Source organism: Hemibagrus wyckioides, linkage group LG20, assembly GCF_019097595.1.
Source record: "Hemibagrus wyckioides isolate EC202008001 linkage group LG20, SWU_Hwy_1.0, whole genome shotgun sequence".
Taxonomy (NCBI): domain Eukaryota; kingdom Metazoa; phylum Chordata; class Actinopteri; order Siluriformes; family Bagridae; genus Hemibagrus; species Hemibagrus wyckioides.
The window spans coordinates 20012342-20028996 of NC_080729.1; the positions used below are offsets into that span (position 1 = coordinate 20012342).

The following is a 16655-nucleotide window of genomic DNA, read 5'->3' on the forward strand; positions in this document are numbered from 1 at the left end:
CCAACTGGACCCACAACAGTGCTAACAGTTCTAAGAAAGGTCAAGTTCTCCTCCAAAAGTTAGGGTCAATATATTTAAAGGAATCAATATAGTTTTTTAAACTTCCAAATCGAAGAAAAAGTTGTACAAAAAGAAGTTTTGATACCATGTATTTAATAATCTTTATTATGATACATTTTCAAATACATTTTCTTTTTAGTTCTGCTTGAGAATACAATCAGACTGACACTTACCCCTTTACCCATGAGGCCGTTGTTCAGCGGCAGGCCAATGAACTGGAAGGCAGCTTCTTGGATGAAGTAAGGGTTGAGAATTCTCATCTCCGAGGGTTCCCTGGGCACAAACTGAGCCACAGACTTCCAAAAGCCCTCAGTGACTTGCTGAAAAGCCAAAAGCCAAAAGAACACCATATTTAGACAGGTTTCTATTAACACTGACGCAAGTGCTGAATACAAAATGAGCCAAATCAACACCTTTTTCAACACCTTTTTTGATGGTCATTATTAAAATGAGAATTCTTTCATAAAAGGTTCAATACATGAGATTTTCCTCCATAAACATGAGAGAACATGTCAAACATGCCATCACTGCATACTGATAGAGAGCCAGGACATGACTGGAGGCCGATCACGGGAACGGATTTCATTAAAAGTGAGGCAGCACATCCATGTTGGACAGGCCCACAGGAAATAGACGAATGAGATCCTGACCTCCACGGGTGTTCGAGGATCTGCAGCAGCCCCCAGGTTGATACCAATTACTCAGGAGACTGGCCAAGTGGCGCAGCTGAGCAATTATTCAATCGCAAGCCTCGCATTGAGATCATCAAGCATTAGTGCTCCTAACACTGGTCTCGGCAGAGCTGAAACAGGACTGCTGGCTGAGTGCCAGCTGGGTCATCCGATTTAATGGGAGTCACCTGTTCAAATAAGGAGACACTGCCTTTGATATTGTCAAATAATAGGAGCAGCCATTGAGCTTGGCGAATGGCTTTGAACAAAACGCCGCCCCAGTGCAAGCCACAGCAAGAACACATCATCTCTCCTGTCAACGAGGGGGGTTTGGCTTAACAAGCGGCACTACACAAAGTCTGCGGAATGCTGCGATGTCAAACAGGTGTATGAGCATGTGTAGGGTAGAAAGAAAAAACCCACCTTGCATAATAAATGACAAAAGCAGATCATGTTCAACACTGCCTGGCCAAGCAGACAGCTAGCAAGGCAAGTATGCAGGCTATTGTTTTGAGTCAAATTCTCTCCGGGATCTTCCTAAATAACTGCGACTCTCAAACTCTGCATAATGGTGAATGCGTAGGCCTCGCAATGTTACATGAAACCTGACCCCAGAGGTGTTTGGTATAAAGTGAGAAATGGGTTGTCTGAAGATGGATAACACAGGATGTCACAGATTGATTCCTTTACAATCACTCAGGCATGACAGCATTCCTCTGGGAGCTCCTTATATACATTCCTTCTCTAGGAACAGCCATGCAAACAAATAGCGAGTCTGCTGGGGGAAAGATGCTTCCTCTAGTCATACCAATACGTAGTAGGTATCGGTAGAGTTTAATTAATGCTAAACATGCTTTCATAAACTATTTTATTTCGCAAACACAAGATGTTTCATGTCACTTTAAGCCCTTCCAAACAGGCAGGTACATGTGGTCTGTTAAGACGAGGGTTCAGTCACAAACCAACCATCTAACAATACAACAAACAACCCAATCCAGAAGACTACATCATCTATGCACAGATCCACAATAAAATGATCAATGTAGAAGGAAGTAATCTAATGTATTGACATGCAGTGCAAGTAGCACTCTCTCAGCAATACTCTATTTGTCATGTTTAAATACTTTGACTTCCTCTTTGACAGCTACTTTCATTTGGACTTTGGTCAGAGTCTGGTTCATGTTACGTCCCCAGCAAAGCTAAACATGGCCGTTCTAAACATAGCGCTGTTGTTGAAGTCCTCTTCTAGTCTTGCCTGGCTCTAGTCCAAACACATCTCTTAGCAGAATTCCTTTGGGGAACCACAGCCAAGGAAAGGAAGGAAAGAGCCTCTGACTGATCACCTCTCCTCTATAAACCACAATTTTTTTTTTCAGTACAGGGTTCATTAATGACCAAGTCTCTCATCGAAATAAGGGTCCTGCTGAAACTGATCACTCCAATAAAGCAGCAGGTGAGAGAGGGCTCGCTGTCTCCGTGCATAACTCCAGTGCACCCTTAACAAGCTTCCAGCATGGCCACCAAGTGTTAAATCACCTCATAAAAAAATCACAGGCCTCGTCGATGGCCATCTCCTCACTGAGAACAAGTCATCAGGGAAACATTGGACGCAAGTACCCATTTACGCTGAGGAATGGGACTGCGGTTAGTACATTGGTACAAAATGGGAAAAAACATGGATAGCTCCAAACAGGACTCCATATTGGTTTTAATTCGGATAGCTCCTAAGAGTTTGGAGCTTTAGTTGAAGTTCACCTTGAACTAAGTTAAACAAACTCCCAGTCTAGCTGTAGGCAGTGGGAAATGCTTCTCACTTGGCTAAATCTTCAAATCCATTCCTCAAGCAATTTTAGCTGTCATGTAATTGCCTTTCTTGCTTTTCAAGCACTTAAAATTGGGAAGCAAGGTTAGTGTATGTGTGTGCGAAGAACAAAAGGTTATTCTAAAACCACAACAAAGACCTCTGCACACAGGGACACGGCAGAGTCGGAAAGCTTGGATGGATGACTTCTGGAATCACACATGGAGGAGATGTGTATCTAGCATGACTTTTGGGTATTATCACAGGGCAACAAAAGTAAACTGAAAGTTGGCACTGACCTCTTTCATGTTTAATCCTGGAATCTTAATCATTCTGAATAGGGGAAGCACCAATCACACCACTTACAATGCTAAGGCACACACTGTACGTAAAGCCAGGTGCAAGCCCCAAGGAATACAACAATTCAGACTATTAACAATAAGCTATCTCTCTCCCACATAGAGAGCGTGGAACCTGTGTATTAGGCAAAAGCGTGAGCGCTAGTAGTAGAGAAAAGTCTCCCATTAAAGACTTAAACTAGACTGAACACCTGAACTTCATTACTGAACAACCAAAGTAGATGCTAGAAAGATACCGGGCAAAGAGATCAATATGGAGAAAACCCATTGTTTAGAAATTGTTTAGTAATGGCCATACAAAGAATATTGAGATAACTGAGCTAGCAACAGAAGGCGCTATTAGAGAAATATGTTCAGAAATCTGCAAGAAATTGAAAAGTAATACTCTTTGTTTATTGAATTCGCCTTGGATTTTTAAAGAGAGGTTAAAAACAGAATATCAACCTTTTTCCGAGAACCAAGAGTCTCTGAAAAAATCAAACTGGACAAATATACGCTTGCTTTTCGTGAGTAAATACATGTTTTTGTTTTAGTTCACACAGAAGCACTAACTCTGTAAGAGATGGCCATTGGGTAGAGGGTGTGTTGAGGGTTCTTCAAGAGCATAAATATCAGTTTGACATCGGCGGAATTCCTGGATGAAACTCATACCAAAATACTCAGAAATATTGGCCCTCATCATCTAAACTGTTTAACCTCATTTGTGGAGGTTTATCTGTATGTATACAGGGATTGGGATAGGGGTTTGTGGCATGGTGGAGCAGCAGGTAGCATTTTCACCTTATATCTACAGGGCCCCTGGTTGAACCCTGAGCCAGGGATTACTTCCTGTGTGGAGTTTTACTTGTTCTTCCCAAGGTTCTTTCAGGTTCCGTCCAACAGAACTGTTCTAGAATCATTTAAAGTGAAAGGCCTTGACTTTTTGATGAGGTCCTGTACAAGATATTTATGAAGACTGAAAGGAAAAAGCAAAAACAATCCTATATACCAGACCTGGCTGGACATCCCTGGGAAGAAGCCTATTTATTCTAGGGGTTATCTGAGGAGGTCCTTGCACTGGATTTAGAGTACCCCAGGATGTTTTTGAGATTGAGTTTGAGGACTTTTGGAGGACTGGGAAGTCAAAGAAAATATACAGACACTGATCCATAAATCATCTCATATATTTAGAAGTTGTTCTCCAAAAGGAAGACTACTTAATTTCTACAACAACGTAAATCAAGAAAGCCTGGCAAAGCAGTGAAAAGTTATGAAGGCAGTAAAAACCGAGCTTCAGTCCTCTGGTGGAAAAACCCTCTCTAGTCGATGCATGCAGCGCACAACCACAGCAAGTTTTTTTTTTTTTTTTTTTTTTTTGCTGGCTTCCTGTTTATCTTTAGAGTTACAGTTAGAGGGTCAATAAACCTGGGAGGTAGTCTGTTAAAGAGAAATGAACAGCTTTTATGGTAGTCACTCTACTTGACTGAACTGCTTTGCAAATCTGCCCATAAGAGGCTTAGGCATGCTGTGGGACAGATGTGCTCCTGCTGCCCGAGTTGCCACGCTCTGATTATTCGTAGCATTAAAGCATTTGTAGATAGTTTTGGCAAACAACTTTAATTTAAATCTACGCACAACATAATAGGACACATGCACGTATCCTAATGCCATCTTGTTCCGTGCATGCCGAGGGTAAAGTCCGGGATTTTTTTTTTCACGATACTCAGCTTTTGTATAAAAGCTGGGGATTTAGCTGAGATAGGTGTATGTGGATGTAGTGAGTGCCTGTCTGAGGCAGGTCACAATCATGAAAAGGAAATCCCGATGCTTGTTAGCAAGTACAATAGTCCAAATTCCGTCAAATACTTTGACGGCTTTCATTTTGTTCTAAAGAATCTGAGGCATTTAACCATTTTCTTTTCCTTTGTAATGACTGACATCTTTCTTTCTCTGAGGCTGTAGCAGTCTGATGAACCGACTCGCCGGGGTTATCCTGGGTGGGAAACTTGTGCCTTTCACTACTTCTTCTTCTACTCAGAACATGTGGTACAGTGGAGGCTCTTAATGTTAAGAGGTTGTTGAATGAACCTCTGAGGCATGAGGCATTCCGGGTATTTGAGCTGAACTTTCTTGTGAGAAAGCCGGGGAGATCTCGGCCAATTCCTCAGGCATTTAAACATGGATGCCCGTTTTAGTGATGTTCTAATGGTTTCCATTTGAGCTGTCTGGATGGGAAAGGTCAAAAAAAAGTCTTTTAATTTGAAAGGCATCAAGATTCATTTATTTTAAAGGGCTCTAAAAACGAAAGATCCTGAAATCTATAAGGATGCGTTTTGTTACTCCACAGTTGTTGAAAAGTATAACTATGGGCTAGAATGTTCCACAGTCTTCCATGACCATGCTGCATTGTAATGCTAGATTGTGAGCCATCATTTCTGGTGATTTTAAGAGTGAAAAAGTTCATGCTGTCTCTCAGAATCAACAATCAGAAAGGAGGTCTGGCATGAACAACAGACTTCGGATTAATCTATAAATATTTTCTAATAATCTTATGCAATGATCTCACTTATACTCCATTATTGTAATCTTTCAACAACTAGGCCCAGGCAGGTGATGAAGGTGAGTGAAGGTTATTCTGACATTCCTGTACAGCCCTGGAACCTTTTACTCTAGTCTACTGTAATCACACTGGGTTTAACTGATTTCTAATGACAACAATAGGTTGCCAGAAAGGCAAGTGTTTCAGGGCTCGTAAGGAGAACCCATAACAGATCTATGCTCATTCTGGGTGGTATTGATTAAGAAAACATAAAAGAAAATGCAAGAAATGCAAAGGAGAAAAAAGCCCTTTGAAATTCCATGATTGCTGACAAGAACCTCAAAGTCTTCCCTGCCCCTGCCATTTTCAAGAGTGTAATCAGAAGTCCAGTTTTCTTTTTTTAATTAAATTTTTATTAGGAAAGCCTGTGTGGCCAACAGACAGTTTGGGTTAGTAACACAGAAAGATATGTTCCAGTAGTGCAGTGCTGAACGGACCAGTGATCACGGTCATGGATATCTTGATTCCAAGATTTTAAATATGAACTTATGGTCCACCATTTCAGTAAAATATCAAAGAATATGAGTAGTCCAGATGGGAATCGAGGTTCATCCTTGAAAAACCTTGCTGCACATGTCGAAAACACGGCATTTAGATGGATTCCAACTGCCTGAGTAAAGCAATAAAGAAAACGAGACACGATATTTGCAAAGCATCCACATGAACGAAATCTATGCAGTCCCGATGGTCAACTGTAGATCACGCACAAGAGAGTCGCCTTATACGTTTTGCACTGGGATTTTACTGTACAGGTCTTTACTCGGCTTTTAATGTATAGATGATACAATGTCCGTTTATGGCAGCGTAAATAGGTAAGAAGTCTTTATTATCGCCACACATACATCACAGCACAGTTCTTCACATATCCCAGCTGAGGGCATTGGGGTCAGTGCGCAGGGGCAGCTATAAATCAGTGCCCCTGGAACAGGGAGGGTTAAGGGCCTTGCTCAATTGTCCAACAGTGAAGCTTGGTGGTGCTGGTACTTGAACACCGATCCTCTGATCAAAAACTTCTCAGCAGCATGATCGACCGTGAACACAGATCTGCTGGTGGAAAAGGCAAATCACTGAAGGGGAAAGGGTGCAGAATGTTAAAGAAGCATGTAGAGGCAGTAGTGGTAGTTACTTGCGCTTTGTACCCGTGTGAGTCGGCCAAAATGGCCTTAACCACTTGAACCACCACTGCCCCAGAAAATAATAGGCAGCCACTCCATTTTGGCCGACTCGCACGGCCATGGTTCATGAATTCACACACCAGAGTTCACCTGGATAAAGAGGGTACAAAAAACAAGTAACTACCGCTACTGCTACATGCCTCCTTAACAATCTGCACCCTTTCCCCTTCAGTGATTTGCCTTTTCCACCAGGTGATCTGTATTCACGGTCAATCACACTGCTGAGAAGATGATATAAACACAGAGTCTGCCTCAGAGAGTAACCAAAAAGTAAGCCCTCTCCCTGAGGCACAGAATTCTTCTCTATTGTACATGCGAATACGGATGAAAAGACAATAAACGCCACTTGACTTGACAATCCCAGTCCTGAACTCTGGATCATGTCGTTTCGAGAATACCTTTCTTGTCGAGTCAGGTGAGTCGTTAGGCGTTGTGCAAGAATCACTTTCCTACGCCTTCACCAGCGCTTTCTTTTTCATCGCACGGGCAATGAAAAGACTTGCATTCTTTCCACCTGTCAAGGATCCATGCTACACAAAGCGGCGCTGAAACTAATCACATCAAAGCCGTTCCCACCAGCCACTGTTCAAAATAACAGCAGCCTAAGTGTGGGAGAGAGAGAGAGAGTGAAGACTGCTATCTGAGGATTAGATCCCAATCTGAAAGCAAGCTTTTCTAAAGGTAATTGTCCACACAGACCGCGCGCCCATGCTTTGGTGTTCTCGCGGCTTTTCCCGACTCGTCATACAGGTGAGTCAAAAAACACAAGTGTTGCAATGCGGACATGACGAACCTCGTCGTATTTTTTACCCCCACCTCACCCCACCTCACAGGTATCCGGGCGAGGACTGCATCTGTTTGACACAGGATTCTCGGTAGCGCTGACCGTTTTCCAAGAAGGTTTAAGCGAGACTGGTCTGTGTTATTGCATCTCTAAAGCCTGAGACAAATTACTTACCATCTCCAAGGTTACGGAGTGTTTGAGGAGATTATGTATGATTAAACTCAGGCTGTATTATTTATTTGGTATGATCAAAATGTTTCATCTGCACGAAGGGATGTGTAGTAGACAAATGATTTTCACAGAGTGCTCAAATACCGTTATGTTAACACACTGATTAAAATAGAAAAGAAAAAAAAGATGTTCTCCAAGCTCGTAATACTTCATGCAGAGGAAAAAAGAAAAAAAAAAAAAAAGCAGGCACAACACTCGGAATCATCCGTCATTACAAATGCACGAATGCGATGGCCCTCATTTGTCAAGTGACAAATAGTTAAGGGAGCCACTTTAAACATGATACTCCTACAACCCTAATACACACACACGCCAGGTCACGTCGTAGACTCGCTGTCTCTAAACAACTCTTACAGCTGTGTGCTCCCATTCCCAAAAATAATATATATATACACACACATTATATATATATATATATATTACAAACGCAAATATTCATCATCTTTCATCTATAGACTTAAACCTGATCCAAAGATGTGAGTGGGTCCTATTATTATCTATAGAATTGGTTTTAAAATGTCATCGTAGCCAGGATAAAAAGGACAGATTGTTTGGTCCTGTGGTAGAAAAGAAGAGTGGTTGTGATTTTACTAAACAAGCAAAAGACCGCCTCACATCTAGAATATCATCAAAAAGACGCTTTTTTTGTTTTTTTTGAACAGGCTGTTCAAGTTAAGAACATGATTAATTTAAACATTGGGGGCAAATTACCCTATTTTTGCTTGATTTTCTGACAGGAAGTCATGCTCAAACCTGGATGAATATTGAGCTCTCTACATGTTTATCACGCATGCTTGGAATATAGTGTCTGCATCGGCATGCGTGTTTTTTTGTTTTGTTTTGAGCAGAATTCCTGCTAATTTGTCCATGGCCACCAGTGCAAATTGTGGCTAAAACGTCCGTAATTAGCGACTTTCAGGAATTTGGCTAGCTCTCGCCACTATAAGATCAAGGGCAATCTATTAGACGCTGGAGGGCAGATCCGTTATCTTCATCTGTACCTTAACGATCAGACTTTTTTTTTTTCCAAAGGCGAGGAGGAGTAATCAAACAGCCTGCTACTTTACTTCCTCCGCCGAGCCTCTCGCGCTCTGACAAATGTCACCCTGTTAAAATTCCTCCGTTCTGTCGCTCCCTTAAAGTCGCACAGCTGCGTTGGCTCAGAGATCCTCGAGTGCACAAGCTTCCAGACTCTCGTTTTTGGCCAAGGAAAGAAAAAAAACAGAAGAGACACGTCTACAGTGGAGCTTTACAGAAAAAAGGTAAGGTGTGTGTGGGGGCGAGAACCCTACTACCCCGAGCCCTACCTCGATACCGTGACCTGGCAGAGCTTTATTAATATGACACCCAACTGCAAAAAAAGTGCCCTTGAGATACCCCCTTGATGGCCGTGAACTAAGAGGAAAAACTGTGTGCTCTTTGTGCGATTAGAAGTGGGACAAGAGCAGAGCTATTAAAATTGCCATCCCTTCTCCTGCCAAGATAAGAGGAAACTCGTTCAGCCAGACTGACCCTTCCCTGATTAAGAGGCTAATTCGCCTATACGTCAATCACCCGGCCATGCTGCTCGTCCAAAAACGAGACAAAAGGCAAAACAAACAGTTTCCTCAATACTGCACTGCTTATTGAAATTCTTTCGGCACCGCAATTGGGATATAAAGCTTTCAAAAATGTCCCTTCAGGAAAGATAAGTCTAACGAACTCTCTGCATTTGTGTGACACAGCGAAGATAAGAGAATAAAAGACAGAGCAAATTAGCCCATGAAGGGAAAAGGACAGGTCTGGGTATTGACCGTGTATTTGAAGTAAGTCTTTTGCAAAAAGTAAAGGCCACAAGTTTATACTGTGAAGCTTCTGACAAACAGAAACTGAGTTTCTGAGTGAGGCAATAAAACATGACACGTAGCCAGTAAGCGTCGTCTGAAGCTCTGATTCTGGCAGGGTGTATGTTCTGATGTAATTTTGTGCCACTCAGGTGCCACTCATACAGGTGATTTATTTCCTACTGGGATCATGAACATGATGAAGTTTCCTTCATACTCCAATAATAAAATTTCAAACCAAAGTCCGGAAGGTCTTGCTAATGCTACTAACCGTGTCACATACTGAGTGAAATACATCCAGAAATCACAAACATCATCAGAATTTAGAATGAAAAAGAGATTCAAACATAATAGGCTGTTAAATCAGAAAAAGTACATCTTATGATGTACTTTTATCATCAAGCACGATCAAACATCTGGACATTTTTGTCTTGCATAAAGTCTGTGCATGTGGGAGATGTTGTTGTAGATAATAATTAATATTAACGGGACCTTTGAGCTGTGTGTAGACTAAATATCTTTTGCGTAATGATCTCAAAGGCAGGAGTTATTATGGGTTATTATTGTTTACAAATTAGGAATCGTGTAATATTCCGGCTTCTGACAAGCACGTTCCCTCAGCACAGGTCAGGAGCTATCATCTGAATGAAGCAAGCTCACCAGTTTCTCTCTGAAGATCATGTGCCTCAGCCATTTGAAGTCAAGAGGTTTGAAGGCCGAGAAGACGAACAGAGAGTCTTTCTCGTATCGTTCTGGCTTCTGGAAAGCTCCCTCAGGATACGTTATCCTCATGGTGGTTTTGGTGCCCACGTCACGTGTATACCCGCTCACCGGAGCTTCATTTAACCTGAAAGAAAAAAAAAGGAATAGGTGGAGATACAGTACAAACCATTATATAACATCATAGACGATCCGATGTCCAGGGTAGCGGGAATTCTGCCGATACGGTGGATCAGATCATTGGAGAAAATCAGAAGAAATTGAGTCTGATCGTGGGGAACAGATGGAAAAGATTGGAAGTGGATTTGGAGAGAAGAATTTTTTGGACCTGGATATGTTTACATATAAAGAGACTTAATTGTATTTTTTGTTTGGATTCATTTTATTAGATTTGTCATACTCTCAATGTAAGTGAAAGAGATGAAGAGAATCAAAAAGATGTGGGGTTTTTTTCGTGTTTTTATACACATATTATTTCCTGTATTATCAGAAAAGAAAAAGTGACATCATGTCATATCTTCATACACACACACACACACACACACATTTCTCAGTAGCTGTATGAAGACAGAGCAGGATTTTTTTTTTTTTTTTAAACCACCAACCAGATCTTTTCAATTAGGATTTGAAAAATCACCACTAACCAGACCTTTCCAATTAGGATCTGGACAATGTTCACATAGTAAGAATCCTTTTTTTTTTTTTTTTGTAAATAATTACACCATACACCAAACACAGACTGTAAACGTTTTTCTAGCTTGTGCTGCGTGTAAATACTCACCTCACTACTATGTCATATTCATCGATACGCGAGCCCAGGGACTTATTGGCCAGGATTCCACCATTTCCAACTATTACACATCTTTTACAACTCAATCTACAAATAGAAAATATAGAAAATAAAAAACATGATCATATAACCATGTAATTGTATAGAAAAAAAGGTTCTATGACCATGTAATATAAATAACAAAAAAAACATTATGACAATGTAATAATATAGAAAATAAAAAACATTATATGACAATGTAATAATATAGAAAATAAAAAATATACGATTATATAACAATGTAATAATATAGAAACTATTAAAAATGATTATATGACCATGTAATATAAATAATAATCAAAAAAATGATCATATAAGCATGTAATAACATGTTACAGCTAGTTATGTAATTGGCGTCGATCAGTGTAGCATATTACACTCCTAAGTGGGATTTTTTCTGACCTTTTGGCAAAGAGAGAAGCTTGTAACGGTAAAAGTTGGAGTTGGAATGAATTCATGATCCGATCAGAGACTTATTTCACAGATCAGATATTTCAGCATCACTATTAATAAGTAACTTATAGAAAATGGAACAAATGTCTTTTTTTTCCACTCTCAAGCTATTGTTTAGTTTATTTCTTTGACCACATTTTAACCTTGTTTTAATTTTTACATCTTACTATTTATCTAGTGAGAAATACTTCACTGTAACCAGGAAGCATGCGCACAGGTCAGCGCTCTTAGATCCTGAATCTGCGAATATTTACGCTTTAGCTTGTGGAAAGTCAGAAAAACTGAAATTTGGTCTTGTGTGTGTTCTAAAACTGGGGCTGTGAGTTGGGGTGGAAACAGGTTTAAGTATTTAAAATATCACCCAACTGGGAAGAAATGGTGAAAAAACTAGCATACGCTCAAGCAAATTAGCAACAGCCATGGACAAAGCGCTAACCTGCACATGCCCCTGTGTGGAAAACCTTTTCCTTATAGTTTATTCACAGCAGGTTAAATAAGAGTTCTGTAAGGACTCGCCCTGACCCCTCAACACTTACCGGTCAAGTTCTGGACTCAGTCCATAAGTCTTTGTAGCAGTTAATATAGTGTCTATGATTCTTTCTGCAAAGAGAAACAGAAGGACAATCGCGTGAATGCAATGGAGCATCAGAACAAACCGACTGCATAGTTCTCTAATATCAAACATGCAGCTCTCAGAGACGCCCTGATGGAGAGAGACGAGTGTGTTGTGGAGCCAAAGCGGGAGCCCGTGTGCCGCTGGAAGCTTTATTAGCAAACGGAATGCTAGGTGATGGAAAAAACAGCCTGTAAAAGAGGAATGCCGTGTTTAAACAAAGAGCATTCCTGTGACAAAGTCTGCAATTTAATGCTCTTAGACGCTGCGAGTGTGTCAGCTCACCATCTAAATTTATCGAGATGTTTGGCCATAGTGAGCATTCTTCTGATGCCCATGTGGAACGTTTACTGCCAGAGCGCACGCCGTGCCTCGTCTTCCGATATCTCTGGAAAGATGCGACTTCCCAGCAATGGAAACAAAGGTGGCATGATAATTATTCACCAGGCGTTTACAGCGCCGCTGGACGAGACACGGGACTGATTTGGCAAAACTCTGCATCGCCATGACGACGACTGAAAAATACACTACACCCAAAATAAATTCTGCCATGATATACATTCCAATCCAGACTGTTAGGAACGTTGACCTACTGAGATTCCAGATAAAGGAAATGTAACATTAAATATAACCTCTGGCTGTTACAAAGCGCTGACACTGGGGACTCCTTCCATAAATGTTAAATATATAAATAAACCTCACAGAGAACCTCACGTGTTTTTTTTTAAACGTAGAACTTCCTCCATGCGTTAGAACAAAACATCTAGCTTCTCCCTAAGTAAGAATATTTAATTTCTCTGCGAAAGGCTAAAGGATTTCGGATGTGTCTGTGAACGTGTGAGGAACATTACGCAGCATAAATTTAAACACATGTGGAGTTTGGCAGGAAGAGCGCTGTTCACGCCGTCCTCGTCTACAACATCTGCTTCGGTATTATAGCGCGAGCGTGTACATTATTGGAGAGAAAGAAAAAAAAAAATCTGTGTACGAGTGTGAGTCGAGGAAGAGTAACGACTACCTGCGGTGCCGCCGACAGATGTGGTTCAGCCCGGGTCGGGCCGAGGCTAAACGGAACGGATGGAATAGCCGGGTATTAATAATTAAAATGCTCTGAAAGATATTAACAAACGGGAGTCTCTCAGCGTCAGAATTCCGGCTGGACGGAATTTCGCCCCAACCGCAGGATTAATGATTTGAAGGAGGTGAAGGCGATGCCAGCGGTCAGTGTTTGGATGAATTGTCGACAGCTGCCATCAAGCATCGCCGTGGCCTCAGCGTAAACAGCGCGAGGACCACACCGACATTGGGGAGGGGCGAAAAAATACAAAAATACACGCAGACAGGTTCCTTACAAGAAAAAGAAAAAACTTAAGAGCGATGGTTACTAATGGTTTTCACATAATGGGATAAACACTTCACCCAGGCATCTCTGCAGGAGGTTTGAAGGAAGGAACCCCTCACCTGCAGAACACTGAGCGTGAGGTACGGAGGAAAAGCCCCGGCTTCACGCAGGTTGTGGAGATAATTTCCCCTTGCTTCGACAAGTTTGAATAATCACGCTGTAAAGTGTTCAAGCTGCTTGTTGAATCAGTCATCAAAAAGCATGTGTGTCTATTCAGTGTACACACACACACACACACACTCCTGGCTCCTCGACGTAACTCATCCCACGGGAGACACGGAAAACTGTTGTGCAAAGTCATGTGAAAGACTGATATAATGCACTCGTTTATACACGCTCTCGTTTCTGCGAGATGTTCAAAGGAAGGAGTCTCCGGTGTCAGAGCTTAAGAAAAGTCAGAGGTGAAGCTGGAACTTCTGTTTCGTCGCGGTTTCTCAGTAATGTGACCTAACAATTGTGGGTTTATTTGTCTCATGCCTCTGACTCCCGATGCCTCTAAATCTCATGCCTCTGACTCCTGATGCCTCTGACAGCCATGCCTTTGACTCCCAATGCCTCTGAAGCTGATTCCTCCAACTCTCATGCCTCTGACTCCCGATGCCTCTGACTCTCATCTCCCTGAGAGTAAATCTCACCATGTCTTCATTCTAAGCACACTTCTTAGGTTCTCCCACATTTCCCACTGGAGGCAGTGAGTGAGGTTTATTCTGTCCTCTCAACATTTCATTATTTATAATAAAGTTTGAATATTCAACAAGTTAAATATAACTTCAACTTAAATTCTTCAAAAATAATGAAAAGAGTTAAACACAAAAGCGTTTGTTGCCAGTGTACCATTTTATATCTTTCCTCTAAAGATGTCTGATTGTTTAGAGCTTCTTCGCCCTCCTGACCTGCTGCTGTTGGGTTTTTTTTTAAAAAAACTTTAAAGCTAAATTTCACGCTACATATCATCGCGGGTGACAGACTGAAGCCTTGGGCCTCTAGACATGTCCAACACTTTCTCTTTCCCCTTCACCTGACTCCAGTTACCTGAGGACATGTTTTCACTTTGGAGCAGAAACGGCAGCCGTGGGCGGATAAAAGAAAGCGTTTACACTAAAACTGGCAGCGGTAGCAGCGTCTATTTTTATCTCTGCTCTCATACCCGAGCGCTTTGTATTCCTCTATTCACGACCCACACGTATCACGTCTCTGAGCGAATAAAGTTGAAAGGAAAGGTACGCCGCTCTCACGATGCGTGGAGAAAAGAGAAACCGGCGGTAATGTAAACACGGGACGCTCTCTTAACAAAGCCGCGGTGCATGCGGACGTGGCGAGCCTCCACGCCACACAAAGCTTACATTCAGCTCGGGTCGTCTCGCGGCTCTGGAAAATGTGAGCGAGCGCTGGAATCGAAGCTATCTCACCAGATTGGATCTAATCAGAGATTTTCAAGCAGCTGTGGATGACGATAAAAAGGCGATGAACCCGGCGAGTGTATGGATTTATACGCCATTACCTCAACCCTGTGGAGGCAGAAAGGGATGGCCACAATAGCGCCATTCTTCAGGAGGGACGTTTTAAGGAGGAACATTCTTGCTCTTTGATGATGGAAAGATGACGGTCTGTGTTAGCTAACCTCACATATGGAGCTGTTACTTCTACAAAATAAACATTGTTTAAAAAAAAAAGAAAAAGAAAAATTGTGCGTCTAGGTAGCGTGACGCTATGCTCGCTAAATGCTATCCTTCGTTTTGATTCCTCGTTATCCCTCTCAGCATCGTCATCCTTTTGTTTTTCTTTTAATCCTCAGCTCAGCTCTTGGATTCAGTTCCACTACACTAATAAGTCCAAGTCTAAATAAAGCTGATGCTCTCACATGGCTCACATACAATTAGATTAAAAAAAAGAAGAAAGAATGATGATCATGATGAAAAAAAGGTCCATACCTTGTGTTTTCAATCCAAACGGAGGTAAATAGTTGTTGACTTTTGCTAGTCGCTTAAAGTTCCGGTCAAGAAACATAGGTGCTGGCTTTACAAACCTGTAAGGAGGAAAGACAAGAAAGGTCAGAAGGTCAGAGTGTAGGTGTGTGTGAAGGTCATCACTCACTTTGCACTTTTAATTACAAATAATTTCAGCCATACAGTCAAAGATGCACAGATCAGCCATAACACCGTGAGCAGTGCCAGGTGACGTGAATAAGACTGATGATCTCATGGCCCCTGTTAGTGGGGGGGATATATTAGGCAGAAAGTCAACATTTTGTCCTCAAAGTTGATGTTAGAAGCAGGAAAAATGGACAAGCGTAAGGATTTGAGCGAATTTGACGAAGGGCCAAATTGTGATGCTAGACCACTGGATCAGAGCATCTCCAAAACTGCAGCTCTTGTGGGGTGTTCCCGGTCTGCAGTGGTCAGTATCCATCAAAAGTATCCTTTAAGTCTTGTAGTTATCCATTAAGTCCTGCAGGATGTGAGGTGGGATCCATGGAGGCCCCACCTCGCAACTTACAGGACTTAAAGGATCTACTGCTAACATCTTGGTGCCAGATCCCACAGCACACCTTCAGGGATCTAGTGGAGTCCATGCCTCGATGGGTCAGGGCTGTTTTGGCAGCAAAAGGAGGACCGACACAATATTAGGCACAATGTCATAATGTTATGGCTGATCGGGGTTAAAACCTGTATAAAGCAAAAAACTTGTGGCCTTTAGAAAGTAAAATCTTATTCAAATTTAATACCAGCCCTTTGGTGATGCTTGTTTACACGCAATGGTTTTTCCTTGAAATGAGTTCCTGTCTTCCAGCAAACCCACACCCATTACATTTATTCGCACTGACTCCACCCACTCGCTTTCTATTGGTTCACAATCCCAAGGTTTGGGAATTTACAAGTTAAATTTAGGTACAAAGTAAAACTTTCACACCCAGCACCCTTTCCCCTTCAGTGGATCTGCTTTTCTGATCAGTGAGTTTACTGTGGACCGAACCGTGGTGCAGCCCACAGCAGGTTTACAGCTCTTTAATTTGGACACCAAGGAACCTGATTGGTTGCCTCGTCACTTCCTGTTTCACATTTCGGGATGCAGGGACCTGGTTGTTAGGGTCAGTGGAGAACATGAGTAACAGCTTGGTGAATCTGAGTGGTTAGAAACCTTCAAGCTTCTGACTTG

The 16655-nt window shown here is 41.8% G+C and overlaps 1 protein-coding gene across 9 annotated transcripts in view; it reads right to left on the reverse strand.

Moving 5' to 3' along the window:
* Positions 1-16655, reverse strand: part of st3gal3b (ST3 beta-galactoside alpha-2,3-sialyltransferase 3b) — a 66728-nt gene that overhangs the window by 6574 nt on the left and 43499 nt on the right. For all 9 annotated transcript variants that reach the window (XM_058419102.1, XM_058419105.1, XM_058419103.1 and 6 more), the window contains 5 exons: positions 15431-15525; positions 12021-12084; positions 10984-11079; positions 10143-10329; positions 234-380 (listed from right to left, as the gene is read on the reverse strand). In XM_058419102.1, coding sequence (XP_058275085.1) covers positions 234-380; positions 10143-10329; positions 10984-11079; positions 12021-12084; positions 15431-15525 — 589 coding nt within the window. The remainder of the gene's footprint in view (positions 1-233; positions 381-10142; positions 10330-10983; positions 11080-12020; positions 12085-15430; positions 15526-16655) is intronic.